We start from the raw sequence: 15,968 nt of genomic DNA, 5'->3' as shown, positions 1-15,968 counted from the left end.
AATTTGAATAGAATTGTATTTTCCCTGGCACATATGTTGTCGAAATACACCCCTTCAATTACTTGAACCTTGGCTTGAGAATTATTTCACAAGTCATCTATAGTGTTCAACTTCTGATATACATTTTAAAATACAGTAATGTACTCCTGGATCGTCCGCGAAAACGGCAAATATAATCCCGGGTTTTTATCAATTCGATGAAACGGTTTTCGTCGCTGTTTGGGATTCGTCTTTCAATTACCTCCATTTCATGCACAAGTTTATATTGACGAAAAGTTCCGGCTTCGCTTGTACAGGGATTACTTTCATCACGACAGTTATAACATGAATAGCAGGACAAATCGCGAAGTAAAACATTCCACGAACTGGTAATAAGTCTTTTAATATTGGGAATTGCACCTTACTGAAGTGATGACTTTAAATGATCTATTTCGGAGTACTTTCGTAACATAAATTTCAGTTCGCATTTTACATCTAGAGGACTGTCTTGGTGTCTCCAATTTGTCTTTGCAAAAGTTGGACGAAGTTCATGTAATGGGATTTTTTCCCCATTTCCCAATTCTTTTAAATAAATCGTTAAAAGCTATAAACGATTAAAAATTGCAAAATTTATTCTGTGTCGAATCTATGTCCCCGGGCGGAGTCTATACCAACATGCACTATTCTTTTTTTTCAGCAGCAATCATCAACCTCTTTTTCCAAATTTCATAACACAATTTGTTTTAATTATAATGAACATTTAATTGAAACTTTAGAACATGTGACGTTGGAAATTAGCGTCTTTAGGATTTTATACGTTTTCAGACGTTTGTACAAATTGGCTACCGTTTTGTAATGTGTGGAAGCATTTTATTCCTTTAAGACCCAAATATGTAGGTAATAAGAAAAGAATCTTGGCATTTTTTACTCTTCGTGTATTTAACTTTTGTTTTGATCAATTATAAAAAAAAATACGCGTCAACTGCTTTGAAAAATAAAATATCAACTTGGACAAAATGGCTACCGTTTGAACAACGACTGTGTAGAGAAGATATTATTGAATCAGCAATATTTGAACTCACATGAGGCAAATATTTGTACTTTTGTTTGATATTATTATTGTCTTACTCTTTTTATTCATTTTCTGCTATATCTACTTATAAAATTCACTTTCAGTCGTTGAGTTAACGAAAAACGTCGTTGGACATTTTTCTTATTCTAGCTTAATATGCAGCCACCGAGTCAAATGTAATTTGGTAAAATAACGGCTTTAACGCCACAAAGAACCGACACATGTCGTTGTTCCTGCCAAGAATCAAGAAGATCAGAGAATAAGAAATAGGATCACTATACATAAGAGTTAAAACAGTTTTTCATAAATGTAACGTTGGACATCCGTTTTTTTTTTCACATAGCTTTCTTATTTTAATCGTCAAATATACTAGATATTACTTAGTATAGGATCAAGAGCTGTAAAAACATAATTTAAAACATATATTGAATTTGTTTTAATATTGGTTCGTGTTTTCTATCATTTTTATTTTGTTTTGCGGATGAAATTTCGAAGATCTGTTTTAAATCCTAGGGGTTGTAGGAACATCGTGCCCAATGTTTGAAAGTAGAAATAGAGCAATCAATACTTCAATTCACCCTTATTACAAGAAGCCATGTAGTTTGCGCTTATTTAAAGGGAGATGGAATGCTTGGCTTGTAATGTCAGTCCTCATAAAATTCCACGTATGATTCTTCCAACAAATAGAAGTTTATATCAACCTTGTCTGGCTGTACGGCCCTTCCTCGGCCGGTATCTTATTGAACTTAAATGAAAGCTATAAAATATATAAGTTTCTCACAGAAGGTAACCAAAGAATTTGCAACGATGCTTTTTACTTTGGTTTCATCTTCTGACATCAGACTCGGACTTCTTTTGAACTGAATTTTAAATGTGCGTATTGTTATGCGTTTACTTTTTTACATTGGCTAGAGGTGTAAGGGGGGGGGGGTTGAGATCTCATAATCATGTTTAACCCCGCCGCATTTTTGCGCCTCTCCCAAGTCAGCAGCCTCTGGCCTTTGTTAGTCTTGTATTATTTTAATTTTAGTTTCTTGTGTTCAATTTGGATATTAGTATGGCGTTCATTATCACTGAACTAGTATGTAATTGTTTAGGGGGCAGCTGAAGGACGACTCCGGGGGCGGGAATATCTCTCTACATTAAAAAAAACCTCTCGGTGACCTTCTGCTGTTGTTTTTTCTATGGTCGGGTTGTTGTCTCTTTGACACATTCCCAATTTCCATTCTCAATTTTAAATATCAAACTTTACAATATAAATAAAAAAATCTTTAACCAATGAATTCAAAGAGCAAAAGCTATGGAATTAACAAATATAAACTTATTAAGATTCATGTAAAGTATTTAACAATGAAATACATTAAATATGAAATTTGGAGTTTTACCAAGGGAGCTAATAATTAATTAATAACACTGTCTGCCACACAGCATTTCGAGGACTCTCCCTCTGGTATCTTTCCTCCCTCTTTTATATCTGACTATGCGGGGGCTTTTCTAATTATTGGGGGCATTATGATGACCTATAGTTGTTAATTTCTGTGTCATTTAGTCTCTTGGCAATCATAATACATATTCTTTTATATATAGCGATGTCGTTATTACGACATAGCTATGTCGTTATAACCACATAGTGATGTCGTTATTACGACATGATATGTCGAAATTACGACATAGCGATGTCGTTATAACGACATGATATGTCGAAATTACGACATAGCGATGTCGTAATAACGACATGTTATGTCGAAATTACGACATGCTAGGTCGTAATTACGACATAATTATTTTTTTTTAATGGCCCTTATCGGCTTCCGTAGTTTTATCATTAATCAAGGTGGTGTATTTTACGTTTAAATTGTTTTAAATTTTCTCCTATATCGGGTCCTTCTATATTTTACGTACTTTACGGTATATATGACTTTGAACGCCGAGTAGTGACATGCAGTTGCTTACATAATCGTTTGGACTCCGGTAAATAGTATAGGATTAAACGCCTTTTTAAAGGAATTTCTTGCTGTATAAACTCGACCAATAAAAAGGCGTTTAATCCTTATAATTCTTTAAATTTGGAGAAAGGGAATATAGTTTTCCACACATTATACCTCTATCACACGTAAATTGTATATTTATGTCATCGAATAGGCCTGCCGCACGAATGTATTTGTTGGTTAACGCAAAAATATGTACTCATTGAAATTTGCAATATGATAAATAGTAAACTGCAAAAACCCTTATTATCATTCAATCGAATGTTTATGTGTATTATTTTATTTGAAGATTGCAGTAAAAATAAATTTGGTAACGTATGTGTTATTTTCGCCGTCATCTTGTTTACATTGGTTACGAAAAGAAGTTCGGTCAACGTCGTCTATCGAAAAATAACCAAAGACAAGATCAACTACCGGAAGTGGTCTCGACCAATCATATCAACGTATTCCCTAATATGCAAATCATATAAGAATTATTGGTCTCTATTTTTTTTATCATGAATTTGTTTTAAAAAAGAACATCGTAAGCATATACTCAAGCAGAGGCGGATTTAGGGAAAAAAATTTGGTTGCTTATATAGGGAATCACTGAAGCGTGACTGGAGCGGGCCCCCTCTTAGGTCAGTAAGTGGGCCCCCACTTATGAAAATTTCTGGATCTGCCACTGTCAAGTTATCACAAGATGTACTCGAACTTTGAAATATGAATTTCAAAAGTCTGTGGTCCTTCGTTAAAGAACATATAACACATATTTATTTTCCATTAAGCAAGATTTTTTTATGTTTTGTCTTTCGTTCCGTATATTGCTTTAACCGGCTTTCAAATATCAACAAAGCAAAGTTTTCAGTTAAGCATAATGACACTGATCTGACTAGGTCATTTACACAAAAAAACTGGCACACATCCACAAGCCTGAAGACTGAGAACATTATTTTGGTATAAACTACAGTAATTATTAGGGTTAATCTATAAACAATGTATTCTACACTAAACCTGCACCTGGTGTGGAACATTTGTCATCAAACAATATTAAACATATCTATATTACTACTTAACGGTCAGTTTAAACTATTTGTGGAACTATATTGCGGCGTCGGTGTGGTAAAAATACTCACTAATTCATATCCATATAACAATACTTAGCAATACTTAACTAGTGTTATTCATTACTATGCCCATCTCATAGAGGTCTATAGCTATTATATGGTATCAAAATAAATAAAAGTAAACATAGACATACTAAAATACTACACCTGACTTGTGCCGTACAAAAGTTGTATCTTAAATTTCTTTTAAAAAAAGAGAAAATTCAGTAAAAACAAACATTGAGTGACAGTACCATCATAGTATTCTTAAATTTCCCTTTTTTGTCATTGTCCATCAGTTACATGTATATGAGATCGGTGACATGATTTTGTGGTGTGGGATATAGAAGCGGTAAAAAAAAAGAGGCAATATTGGGAACAAATTATATAAAAAGATGGATTTTGGAATGAACACCCTCGTGTAACCCTGTGACAAGATTAATTCACATCATATATAAAGAAACTATTATATACTAAACTTAATTTGATTGTTGTTTTATCGTGTTCGTTATTAATGAAGCATACATGTGGCTTGCAAAAAGATTTTTATTTAAGGAATGATTGTAATATTTTTTCTGTCTTTTAAGAAATAACATGATCAAAAATGTGGTGCACACTGAATAACCCGCGTAGCGGGTTGTTTAAAGTGTGCACCACATACGCGGGTTATTTAAAGTGTGCACCACATTTTTGATGTTATTTCGAATAGGCAGAAAAAATATTACAATCATTTCTTATAATTTAATTCGTAAATCCATTTTAAACCATAGTAAATCATGAAAAAACGTTAATGACTTCACGATCACATGACAAAATTATGTCTATGGGCTGATAAACAAAACGACGTCAGACAATCAGACGTCAGACGCGTTACATCCAAAATTAAATTATTCACCAACATTTACAAAATAACATTATAATTTATTGTAAGTAATTGCTAATAATTGACTATAAACAAGCTCTACAGCACTATGAAAGCCAGTTGGAACAAAACCTGGAATAATGTATTCCAAATTACATGTGAATATAACACAAATATATGTGAATACATGTGAATATAACCACGGCCGACACTCGACTAACCGAGAGATTGGTCGGTTAATCTATATTGAGTATGCGGCTATATCGGCGGTTGGTCTGTTAATCGGGTTGGCTAAAGTCTGTTAATCAGGTGTTATCGAGAAAATCATTGAAAGTTCAGCATGTTTCATTGTATAACGTTCTAAATATATTTTCATCATAAAAAGTATCCATGTCTAACAAAACAATTCAATGTACTGAATTCAGTGGTGTAATTATTATTTTTCTAGCTTCGATGTACGATCTATAAAATGAAAAGGCGGGTTACTCATCAATAAATTTATACACATTTTACACACATAAAATGTACACAAAATGACACATTGGTTAAATTTACTTGCATTTAATATTTTGAACATCGAAAAAAGAAAGGCATTATGTTTGTTAACCGTATTGATATCATTGTGTGAAAAATCTACACGAAAATCTGTATTTTGGTGACATAAATCAATCTTTATTTAAAACCTGGTCTGTTAATGGGTCGGATCTATAAAACCCGGTCTGTTAATTGGTCTGTTAAGAGTTATGAATGGCAATAAAAGTATAATTTTATTGCTATATTGGGTGTTATCGGATCAAATGAGTAGGCTCAAGACGAGTGGCTAAAATATACGAAAAAAACACATGAGCAATGAAACATAACTTATACTGCAATCAGCTATTTTACTATACAGATAAAGCTATACGTATAAACGTTAGCTTTATACGTCAATGACCTCAACTAACCTATAAGCCCCGCCTCCTTACCGGAACTACTGTATTTCATCAACAACGTCACGTCACGACCATGACAACGTGAAGTAACAATGGTCAAACTTTTATGAATTTAAACGTTTATGTCTTCAAATTGGTTATTTATATACCATATTTATCAAATGTTATTAATTAAGTTCATTTTCCCTTTCTAATCCCTTAATATGTCAATGTCTTACCGCCTGGACTACGCTCATAGGGAAATACCCCAAAATGGTACCCCAAGAGGGAAATTCAAAACACTTTTTTTAACAATATTTGTTACATATTTTTTTTATTTTTCATTTTTTTTTTATCGATTTCAGTATAAAAACAATATACGTATAGTGTCGGTAGAACCTCGCATTTTCCCGTTTCTAAGCCTCGTACAAATAAATTTCATATTTCAAGACACTATACGTATATTGTCTAAATATACGGAAACAACACATGAAATTGAAAATTGATAAAAATGGTTTCAAAAAGTGTAATATTAAAGTCATATTAATTTCATCCAAGAATGATCGCATATATCATGTTGATTCTGTTAAATTGTCATGAATGACACAAATCTGTCATCTACATTGGTAACCAGTATATAAATCAGAGATAAACGTCGTAATGTAACTAAACATCAGTAAAAAAAATATATTGGGATGACAAAATATGAAAAATAAAGAAAAAATAAAGAGTAAGATAAATAAAATGTAGAAAAAAATGACATAACAATTTAAAGAATACAGAAATAAACAATACCCCCAATCCGGACCCTCATGGTATACACGAGAATCTGGATGGAAACGCAGAATATAGAATAATATATAAGGACAATAGAGAGTGATACATTGTTAAACTAGAGGCTCTAAAGAGCCTGTGTCGCTCACCTTGGTCTATGTGAATATTAAAGGAAGCAGATGGATTCATGACAAAATTGTATTTTGGTGATGGTGATGTGTTTGTACATCTTACTTTACTGAACATTCTTGCTGCTTAAAATTATCTCTATCTATAATGAACTTGGCCCATTAGTTTCAGTGGAAAATGTTAGTAAAAATTTACAAATTTTATGAAAATTGTTAAAAATTGACTATAAAGAACAATAACTCCTTAGGGGGTCAATTGACCATTTCGGTCATGTTGACTTATTTGTAAATCTTACTTTGCTGAACATTATTGTTGTTTACAGTTTATCTCTATCAATAATAATATTCAAGATAATGACCAAAAACAGCAAAATTTCCTTAAAACTAACAATTCAGGGTCAGCAACCCAACAACGGGTTGTCCGATTCATCTATAAATTTCAGAGCAGATAAATGTTGACCTGATAAACAATTTTACCCCTGTCAGATTGGCTCTAAATGCTTTGGGTTTTGAGTTATAAGCCAAAAACTGCATTTTACCCCATGTTCTATTTTTAGCCATGGCGGCCATCTTGGTTGGATGGCCGAGTCACCGGACACATTTTTCAAACTACTAACCCAAAAGATGATTGTGGCCAAGTTTGGATTAATTTGGCCAAGTAGTTTCAGAGGAGAAGATTTTTGTAAAAGATTACTAAGAATTACGAAAAATAGTTAAAAATTGACTATAAAGGGCAATAACTCCTAAAGGGGTCAACTGACCATTTCACTCATGTTGACTTATTTGTAAATCTTACTTTGCTGAACATTATTGCTGTTTATAGTATATCTCTATCTATAATAATATTCAAGATAATAACCAAAAAGAGCAAAATTTCCTTAAAATTACTAATTCAGGGCCAGCAACCCAACAACGGGTTGTCCGATTCATCTGAAAATTTCAGGCCAGATAGATCTTGAACTGATAAACAATTTTACCCCCATGTCATATTTGCTCTAAATGCTTTGGGTTTAGAGTTATAAGCCAAAAACTGCATTTTACCCCATGTTCTATTTTTAGCCATGGCGGCCATCTTGGTTTGATGGCCGGGTCACCGGACACATTTTTCAAACTACTAACCCAAAAGATGATTGTGGCCAAATTTGGATTAATTTGGCCCAGTAGTTTCAGAGGAGAAGATTTTTGTAAAATATTACTAAGATTTACGAAAAATGGTTAAAAATTTACTATAAAGGGCAATAACTCCGAAAGGGGTCAACTGACCATTTCACTCATGTTGACTTATTTGTAAATCTTACTTTGCTGAACATTATTGCAGTTTACTGTTTATCTCTATCTATAATAATATTCAAGATAATAACCAAAAACAGCAAAATTTCCTTAAAATTACTAATTCAGGGGCAGCAACCCAACAACGGGTTAACCGATTCATCTGAAAATTTCAGGGCAGATAGATCTTCACCTGTTTAACAATTCTACCCCACGTCAGATTTGCTCTAAATGCTTTGGTTTTTGAGTTATAAGCCAAAAACTGCATTTTACCCCTATGTTCTATTTTTAGCCATGGCGGCCATCTTGGATGGTTGGCCAGGTCACCGGACACATTTTTTAAACCAGATACCCCAATGATGATTGTGGCCAAGTTTGGTTTAATTTGGCCCAGTAGTTTCAGAGGAGAAGATTTTTGTAAAAGTTAACGACGACGACGACGGACGACGACGGACGACGGACGACGGACGACGGAAGACGACGGACGCCGGACGCCAAGTGAGGAGAAAAGCTCACTTGGCTTTTTAGGCCATGTGAGCTAAAAAGGGGAGAAAAATAATACTTGTTTAAGAATACATACATGAAACACTGATGGCTGTTGAAACAGTAACGGATTGCGATGTTCTTATATTGGTGACAAATTCCAGAAGTTTACATGCGGACAACTATGGTGGCAGGTTAATGCCATTTTGCGTTTTAGCGCTTTAGCGTTTTCGCCTTACATATTCTATATGGCGAAAACGCGAAATTGCGAAGTCGAAAACGCGAAAACGCGAAACCGATTTCTCGTTTTCGACTTCGCGTTTTCGCGTTTTCGCGTTTTCGACTTCGCGATTTCGCCTTTTCGCAATTTCGCGTTTTCGCGCTATGGAATATGAAAGGCGAAATCGCGAAAACGCGAAATGGACTTCACCGGTCACCATAGACAACCAATTGGATGATGCTGACGAATTAGGGTTTAACGTCCAGTGACAAATATCATGTTCATATGTGAACGAGAACACGTTATATGTACCCTGTGTTGTATTAGAAAGACACTTTCAGTCGGAATTGAGAACGTGCTCCTTCGAACAGACACAAAAATTAAGGCTGATTGAAAATGTCAATAACAAATTCATGCATATTCCAGGGGCCAATCCATATCACGCTATATTGCAGTGACACACCCTTCAGTAAAATGCAAAGAAAGTCAAACTAAAAATGCTCTTTCTAGGATACTGTGGCACCGTATTGTAATTTTTGTTTACTCAGGAACATCTCATTCTTAAATTTTTCAAGGGGAAAATATAAAGGTAGCAAAATTATTGTCGTGGCTAAATAACTCTTAACTGACACAATTTCAATTGTCCAACCCATTAACAGACTTTATTCCCATAATTTTCACTAAAACGTGGTATTATTCACGTTATTTTACAATTATGAAATATTTACTAATGTCAATTTATTTTTTAGAACCACAGTACTATTTTTTGTCCTTTAAATGATATCTAAATTTGTTTGTTTCGCCTTTTATTAAAAAAATTGCTATGCATATAAGCATAAATACTACATACTTGCGCGACGCCTTTTAGTTTTACTGAAAACTGCGCAGACTAAGAAATGTTTTTACAAGTGCAAAATGTTCTATGATAGATATCATTTTGTCAGACACTTTTCTTTTTTTGATTTGGTTCTTATAACATGCCAAAAATCTGTATATTTGATAGAGTTTAACATTAAATTAAGCGTTTTACTCTTAACAGACGTATAACCAACCCGATTAACAGACCAATCGCCCATATAGCCGCATACTCAATATAGATTAACCGACCAATCTCTCGGTTAGCCGAGTGTTGGCCGTGATAACGCTACGCGTCGCCAGGTAAACTAAATTTGCGACAGTAAAACTATTGATGGACGTCCTTAAATCTTCAAATACAATACAGTTATCTCTTAATTCCCCAGACCCTCAATGTTTGGCGCAAGACACTTGATTGTTGGTCCTTTTGCAATTATGTCGATGCCTCTTTATGACGTTGCCGTCTTGACAACAGACGAACTCTATATATTCCTTGTCAACGTTTTGTAGCAGACAGAGCTATTCTTATACCCAAGTAAGTATTTACAAAAGTTACTTAGTTGTGTGTACCTTAATTCCAGTTATTTTATTTGTCAGCGTTACGATCTTGATTTCACATAAGATTTTCACATAGTTCTATCTGTTTAGTCTTCAAGCTTCTTCCAATAAGATTTTGCTGCCATTAGAGTGACTATCCTGCCACATTTTGGTGTGTGCTTGCATAATTACAAGTCCAAAATAATTTTCAAAATGGAAACATTATATATATACGGTAGGAATTATACCATAAAAAATAACGCAGAGTAACTCATTTTTTACAAAAAAAATATTACTAGAAATATTCTTGTAAATTAAGTCATGGAAGTTTCAGTATATCTTACGATAATTTTAGTCGTATTTTATTTTATTTTTTTTGTGAAAAGGTTTCCCTATATTCAGATTTTTGGCTGGGTTTTATATAACTTAGAAATTTGCTAAACTTTACTTTTGTAGACAGAATAACGGCTGAATTTTACAGAATGGATGGTATTGCTGCTATGAGGGACCCTAACTCTCTTAATGATCATGTCATGGTAAGTGCAATGTACATGTTTGATTTTGGAGAGACGTCCCTATCCAGGGTTTGGACAGTAATTTACCATAATGATAAAAATGTATCGATCGTAGCAAGGCGAATTTTTTTTATCAATTTAATTGGAATAATATTTTCCCGTTTAAAAGGGATTATCTCATTGGCAATCATGCTACATTTTCATATGATTATGGCGATAGCGATGGATTGGTGTCTATGTCGTTCTGTGGGAGATATTACAAGCATATGAGACCAGAATTTGCGAATGCGGTATGAATATGAAACAGTGGCTTTGTATTATAGATCAACTCGATGGAACGGCTTTTTAACGTGCTCGTTCCTAAGTTAATTACCAAACTATCCACTGGAAGACATGTTACCCTTTATAAACACAGTATATGTCTAACTCCGAACCGACCAGTATATTTGCTTTTACTTCTTAATGGCGCGTTAGCAGAGAAACAATTGATACAAATTTTCAAGTCTATGGTTTGGTATGGTTTTGACTCTCGACCTCCAGCTCTCGATCGATGCTAGAAAGGTACTACGAGACCTCCAATATTAATGCGTTCGCTGCGTTTAAATTAGCAAATGAAAATAAAATATTGGTTACAATTAACATCCAATTAGACAGCATTACCAAAATATCTACAATAAAAGGCTGATAATTATACATTATCTAATTGGAAATGTGCTGCAACATATTTAAATTTGAATATATTACTTATGCTTTTTCAATAATCAAAATGTTACTCGGTGCTTTATTTTGACACTAAAGACGATACAATATGTTAATTTTTTGTTGGTGAATAATGATAGGGGAATAAGACTATAGTTTTTTATTATGGAAAATAAGTATTACTTTTTGTTGTTGATAAAGTTATGAATCATTGGCTTGTGTAATGATTATCAAGTTGCATTTCTTACATGCGATCTAAAAAGAAGATAGAACCACAAGGGACGAACGTCACGCAATGATATTGTAAATTTGAGTAAAAATTGAAAATTTTGCCCAAAAATATTGTCCAGGAAAAATCCTGGGAAATAATCCACACCTATATGAGATACTGTATGTAAATATACAGTGTAACAGTGACATATTTAATTTCTTTATAGATCCAGTTTGACGGTGTAATAGGGGAACCACCCACGGCTGAAAGTATGTACTGTGTTTGGAAGGCCTCTGATAAAGTTTTCACCGGAAGTATGGATTGCTGTTACAAAGGTTTGACTGCAGTTTGTGGAGTGCATGTGCTTTGATGTGGGGACTGAATTTTGCCTGTCTCAGTTTTAAATCTGTTTGGTGTGTCACTCCATGCGTCAGAATGATGAGAACATGCGTCAATTCATGGAGCGGAATTTATAATACGTGCGTCAAATGTGTTTGCCAGCCATGCTATGAATCCGTGGGTGCTATGTTTAGTAATATCAAAGTTACCCAAGAATAAAATATATAAAAAGAAATCAATTTTATTTTATTACACCTCGAATTGAATTTGAAAAATTAACAAAACCAAAAGGCAACATGGAAAAGACAGTGTATGAAACTCGGACAACAAATTCAGCAGACAGACATAATTTCCAACCCGCATACTATTAGAAAAATACTGATTACTTTATTTATTACTGATCTAATTTTGTTTGAAAATAATAGAAGATCGTCGTCCGTCAGTTCACACACACAATGACAAATGCAGTTTATGTTCCAACAAAACCTCGATTATAATTTTGGATGGATCAATTCAAAGTCCAGTGGCCAATATTACATACATTTCAGTACACAAAATATTAACCCGGATTTGTACTTAATGAAACACTCAAGTTTAATTTCAACATGCTGGATAAAAACCTAAATGTAACAATGTCACATTACCCAGATACATTTTTTTTTTGCTTCACCTGATCAGTTTTTGCCTTTAGTGTCAATCATAAATTACTGTAACACATGTTTCAGCTTCTAAAAACCGCTTGTTTAACAGAACACCATTGAATACCAATTTCAGGATTATCTTTAACACCAATGGAAATCGGCAAGGCAAATAATTAACACGGTCTCATTATATGCAAGTAGTAACTAAGTATAACTGAATTACCAGAGGCAGATTTAAGGGAGGGTGCTCGGGCACTTTTTTGTGGGAAAATTTTGGTTGGCTAGATAGGGAATCACTAAAGCATGATAGGAGCCCCCTTTTAAATGAAATTTTCTGGATCTACCACGGCTTACAGGGTTCATTCATAGTCTTCAAACTATTTTTTGTTGTTAAAAATATGCTCTTCTTACATAAAGTATTAGTATCAAACCTATTTTTGTGGAGGGGCAATGATCCTACCAGCGTGGTTTGATTTAATTTCCAAACCAGTTTCTGTTTGGGTGTAATAATGCTGCAACACAAAAATGGTGTTGCGTTTTGGGAAAATCTGTATTTTGGACTTTGTGGTCAATCCACTATCATGTATCAGGATGTTGAAATAGCACAGCATAATCAAGTAGCCATGGCTCTCTTAACTGGTTCATTGGCATCAATGGATGAACCTAAGGCCAATTTTATCAACATATGAAATTAAAATGTCATGTTTATAATACTATTTGTATATAGTTGCACTGTTCATTTCTGGAAAGATTTTCAGTTGAAATGGAAACAATTAAATCAAAAAATCTTTCTGGCGATTGGTGAAAAATAGATTAGTGTCCTTTCTTCAATTTTGATTGATCTATTGTTGCACTTTTAATATCAAGTGGCAAATTGTTCATGTATACATAAGACGAGAAAAAATTAACAATAATAAATATAATAAGTAGGTTCTGCAATAGGGGGTCAACCAGGATGACACGCAAAATTTTGAATGCTATGGAAAAATGAGAGTATATTGGAGAGGGACAGAGCTTAGGCCTTGCAGCAAGTCACCAACAAACACCTCAGAGCTGTTGCAAAGATATATATAGTGACGAGTACTAAGCACTTTCTCTATATGAGGTATCATATTTAACTCTACATTAAATTATGACCAGACTTGATAGTGAATTTATACATGCACATGGAAATAGATGCCTACTTAGGCAAGGGCTTCATGGGCTGTCCGTTCAATTGACCATATTACCTTAATTTTTGTTATATATTATGTCATCTAGCAAAGTGGATTTTTAAATGCAGTCAAAATGTATAAAAAATTTCAACAACTTTCCTTCTGAATTTCAACCAATGAAAAACTGAGAAAAAGATAACAGAATGTTATGAAAAGTGAAATTTAGTAAAGAAAGTTATAAAAGGAAGGTGTATTTCAGTACAAAATGGTTATTAAATCAATATTACATACCTGCTATCTTTTTGGAGTAACAAAATGGGAGATCTTCCTCATAGCTGCTCTATAATTGGGGGGGGGGGGGGGGGTGATTGTTAGTAGCAACCTTCTTTTAATGTAATTTTTTATAATGATACAGTACTAGTATTTGAAATTACTATCAATGAATATTTCAGATAAACATATTTATCTAAACATGGATTTAATTAGTTAAAACAACATTCTTGATGACATTGAAAGTCTTTTTGACATTCAAATTTCAAAGTAGATCTGAATACGCTCCATTCAACTTTGTTTTAAAGAAATTTTGGAATCATCTGGTTTGGTCCTAAATTTCATTTGCTGATGTAATAACTACCAGAATACGATACTGTCAGATCCTGTTAAGCAAATTTTAATCAAGATAGAGATGGCATATATTTTCTTTCAAAGGGGAATAACTGAGAGAAAAAAAATAACTGTAAGCATGCATGTGATAGCTAACAATCTTATTTCAATATATAATTTCTATTTCCATGGGACATAACTTCTTTGAAAAAGAATGGGTTCTGCACTCTTTCTTTGCCTATGAATTTGATAAAAATTTCACAAATAAATCGACAAGAAGCGCAGGTGTGAGAGTGCTTACAATGCAATGATGAATACAAATAACATTTCAGAGACATTACACCTGTAAAAAGTAATGGATCAATGCTCAAAATGGGTAGGAGAGTGCTTGTAATGCATTTTGTTTATATATTTCTAAGCGGCATTTTACATTAAAAAATAGTTGTTTGGCGCTGATATTCTAACTGGTAATATTTGTTGCTGATATATACTTTTTGAAATGAAAATCTCAAAATTAGTCAAGGTTTGTACATAAGCCTATAGTTGTAAATTTCTGTGTCATTTAGGTCTCTTGTGGAGAGATGTCTCATTGGCAATCATACCATATCTTTTTTTATACATGTATATATATATATATATTTATAGATTGACAGACACACAGTTTTTCTATCCCTCAAAGATGACAGGTCAAAAAGGAAAGAATTCAAATTTTTAACAGAAAGACTTTCCTTAATAGAGCAGGTGTGTTACCAGGTATTCAATTTCTTTTTTTGATTGATTCTGCTCCATAAAATTATGATAGAACACTTAAGTACAAATACATGAACAACAAAATATTCCAGGACAATTAAGGCTTGTTCCTGATTTGAATGTATGAGGGTAGGGTAGAAGAGCATATTTTATACCTCAACTACCCATTTTATAAAATATTCATTTAATTTGCAATTCTTACAAATTTCTACAGAAAATAAACTGTTTTCACAGAGATATGGCTCACCTTTTTGTAATTTTGATTATGCAAATGATGAAATTAGAATAGCATTACCATGTCTGAGGTACAAGGCTAAACAATCTCCATGTATTAAAATGATATGTGCCAATGCTAAAACAACTGCATACCAAATACCATTGACTTATTAAAAGTTGTTCCCTTTAAACAAACCTTAGCACACACATGAACTTGTAAACTATGTAAAAGTGCCAAAATGAATGAACCATGAAGAGGAGGTGAGGCTATATGATCTCCATTAAAACTATACTTGCAAATGCCCATTAGTGGTTTCTCATAAATGACCTAATCACAAAGTAAAACATGTAAAATAAGCAAAAGTTTCAAAGTCAATAGACCATGGACTGAGGGGGCAGGGCCAAAAAATCTCCATGGAAATAAGATGTGCCAATGCTAAAACAACTGCATACCAAATATGATTGACTTAACACTTGTGGTTCACCATAAACTAGACCTAATCACAAAGTACATGTAATACACTGTTGAAGCCTCTGACTGAAATAGCATACCTTTGTCTCGCTTTTTGACTCCATCAAGACGGGACAAAAGAACCATTAACAATTCAGTAATATGAATGCCTCCCCATGTTTTTAAACCTGGAACAGCCCTAAGACAACTTGACATTAAAAAAATA

At 33.5% G+C, this 15,968-nt stretch overlaps 1 protein-coding gene across 1 annotated transcript; it reads left to right on the top strand.

The window, feature by feature from the left end:
* The first annotated feature begins 10,062 nt into the window (after nt 1–10,062).
* Nucleotides 10,063–11,961, top strand: LOC143085668 (caveolin-1-like). The gene is made up of 3 exons (XM_076213942.1): nt 10,063–10,161; nt 10,620–10,699; nt 11,815–11,961. The coding sequence occupies exons 2-3, from the start codon at nt 10,646–10,648 to the stop codon at nt 11,956–11,958; spliced, it is 198 nt and encodes a 65-aa protein (XP_076070057.1). The 5' UTR covers nt 10,063–10,161; nt 10,620–10,645; the 3' UTR covers nt 11,959–11,961.
* Nucleotides 11,962–15,968: the final 4,007 nt, after the last annotated feature.

The sequence above is a fragment of the Mytilus galloprovincialis genome, chromosome 1 (genome assembly GCF_965363235.1).
Source record: "Mytilus galloprovincialis chromosome 1, xbMytGall1.hap1.1, whole genome shotgun sequence".
Taxonomy (NCBI): domain Eukaryota; kingdom Metazoa; phylum Mollusca; class Bivalvia; order Mytilida; family Mytilidae; genus Mytilus; species Mytilus galloprovincialis.
This window is presented reverse-complemented; position numbering and strand designations above follow the sequence as displayed.

Coding starts and splice junctions, on each gene's coding strand:
- LOC143085668 (XM_076213942.1), top strand. CDS start 10,646: ATGGATGGTATTGCTGCTATGAGGGACCCTAACTCTCTTAATGATCAT. Junction 10,700..11,814: donor CTCTTAATGATCATGTCATG/GTAAGTGCAATG, acceptor ATTTCTTTATAG/ATCCAGTTTGACGGTGTAAT.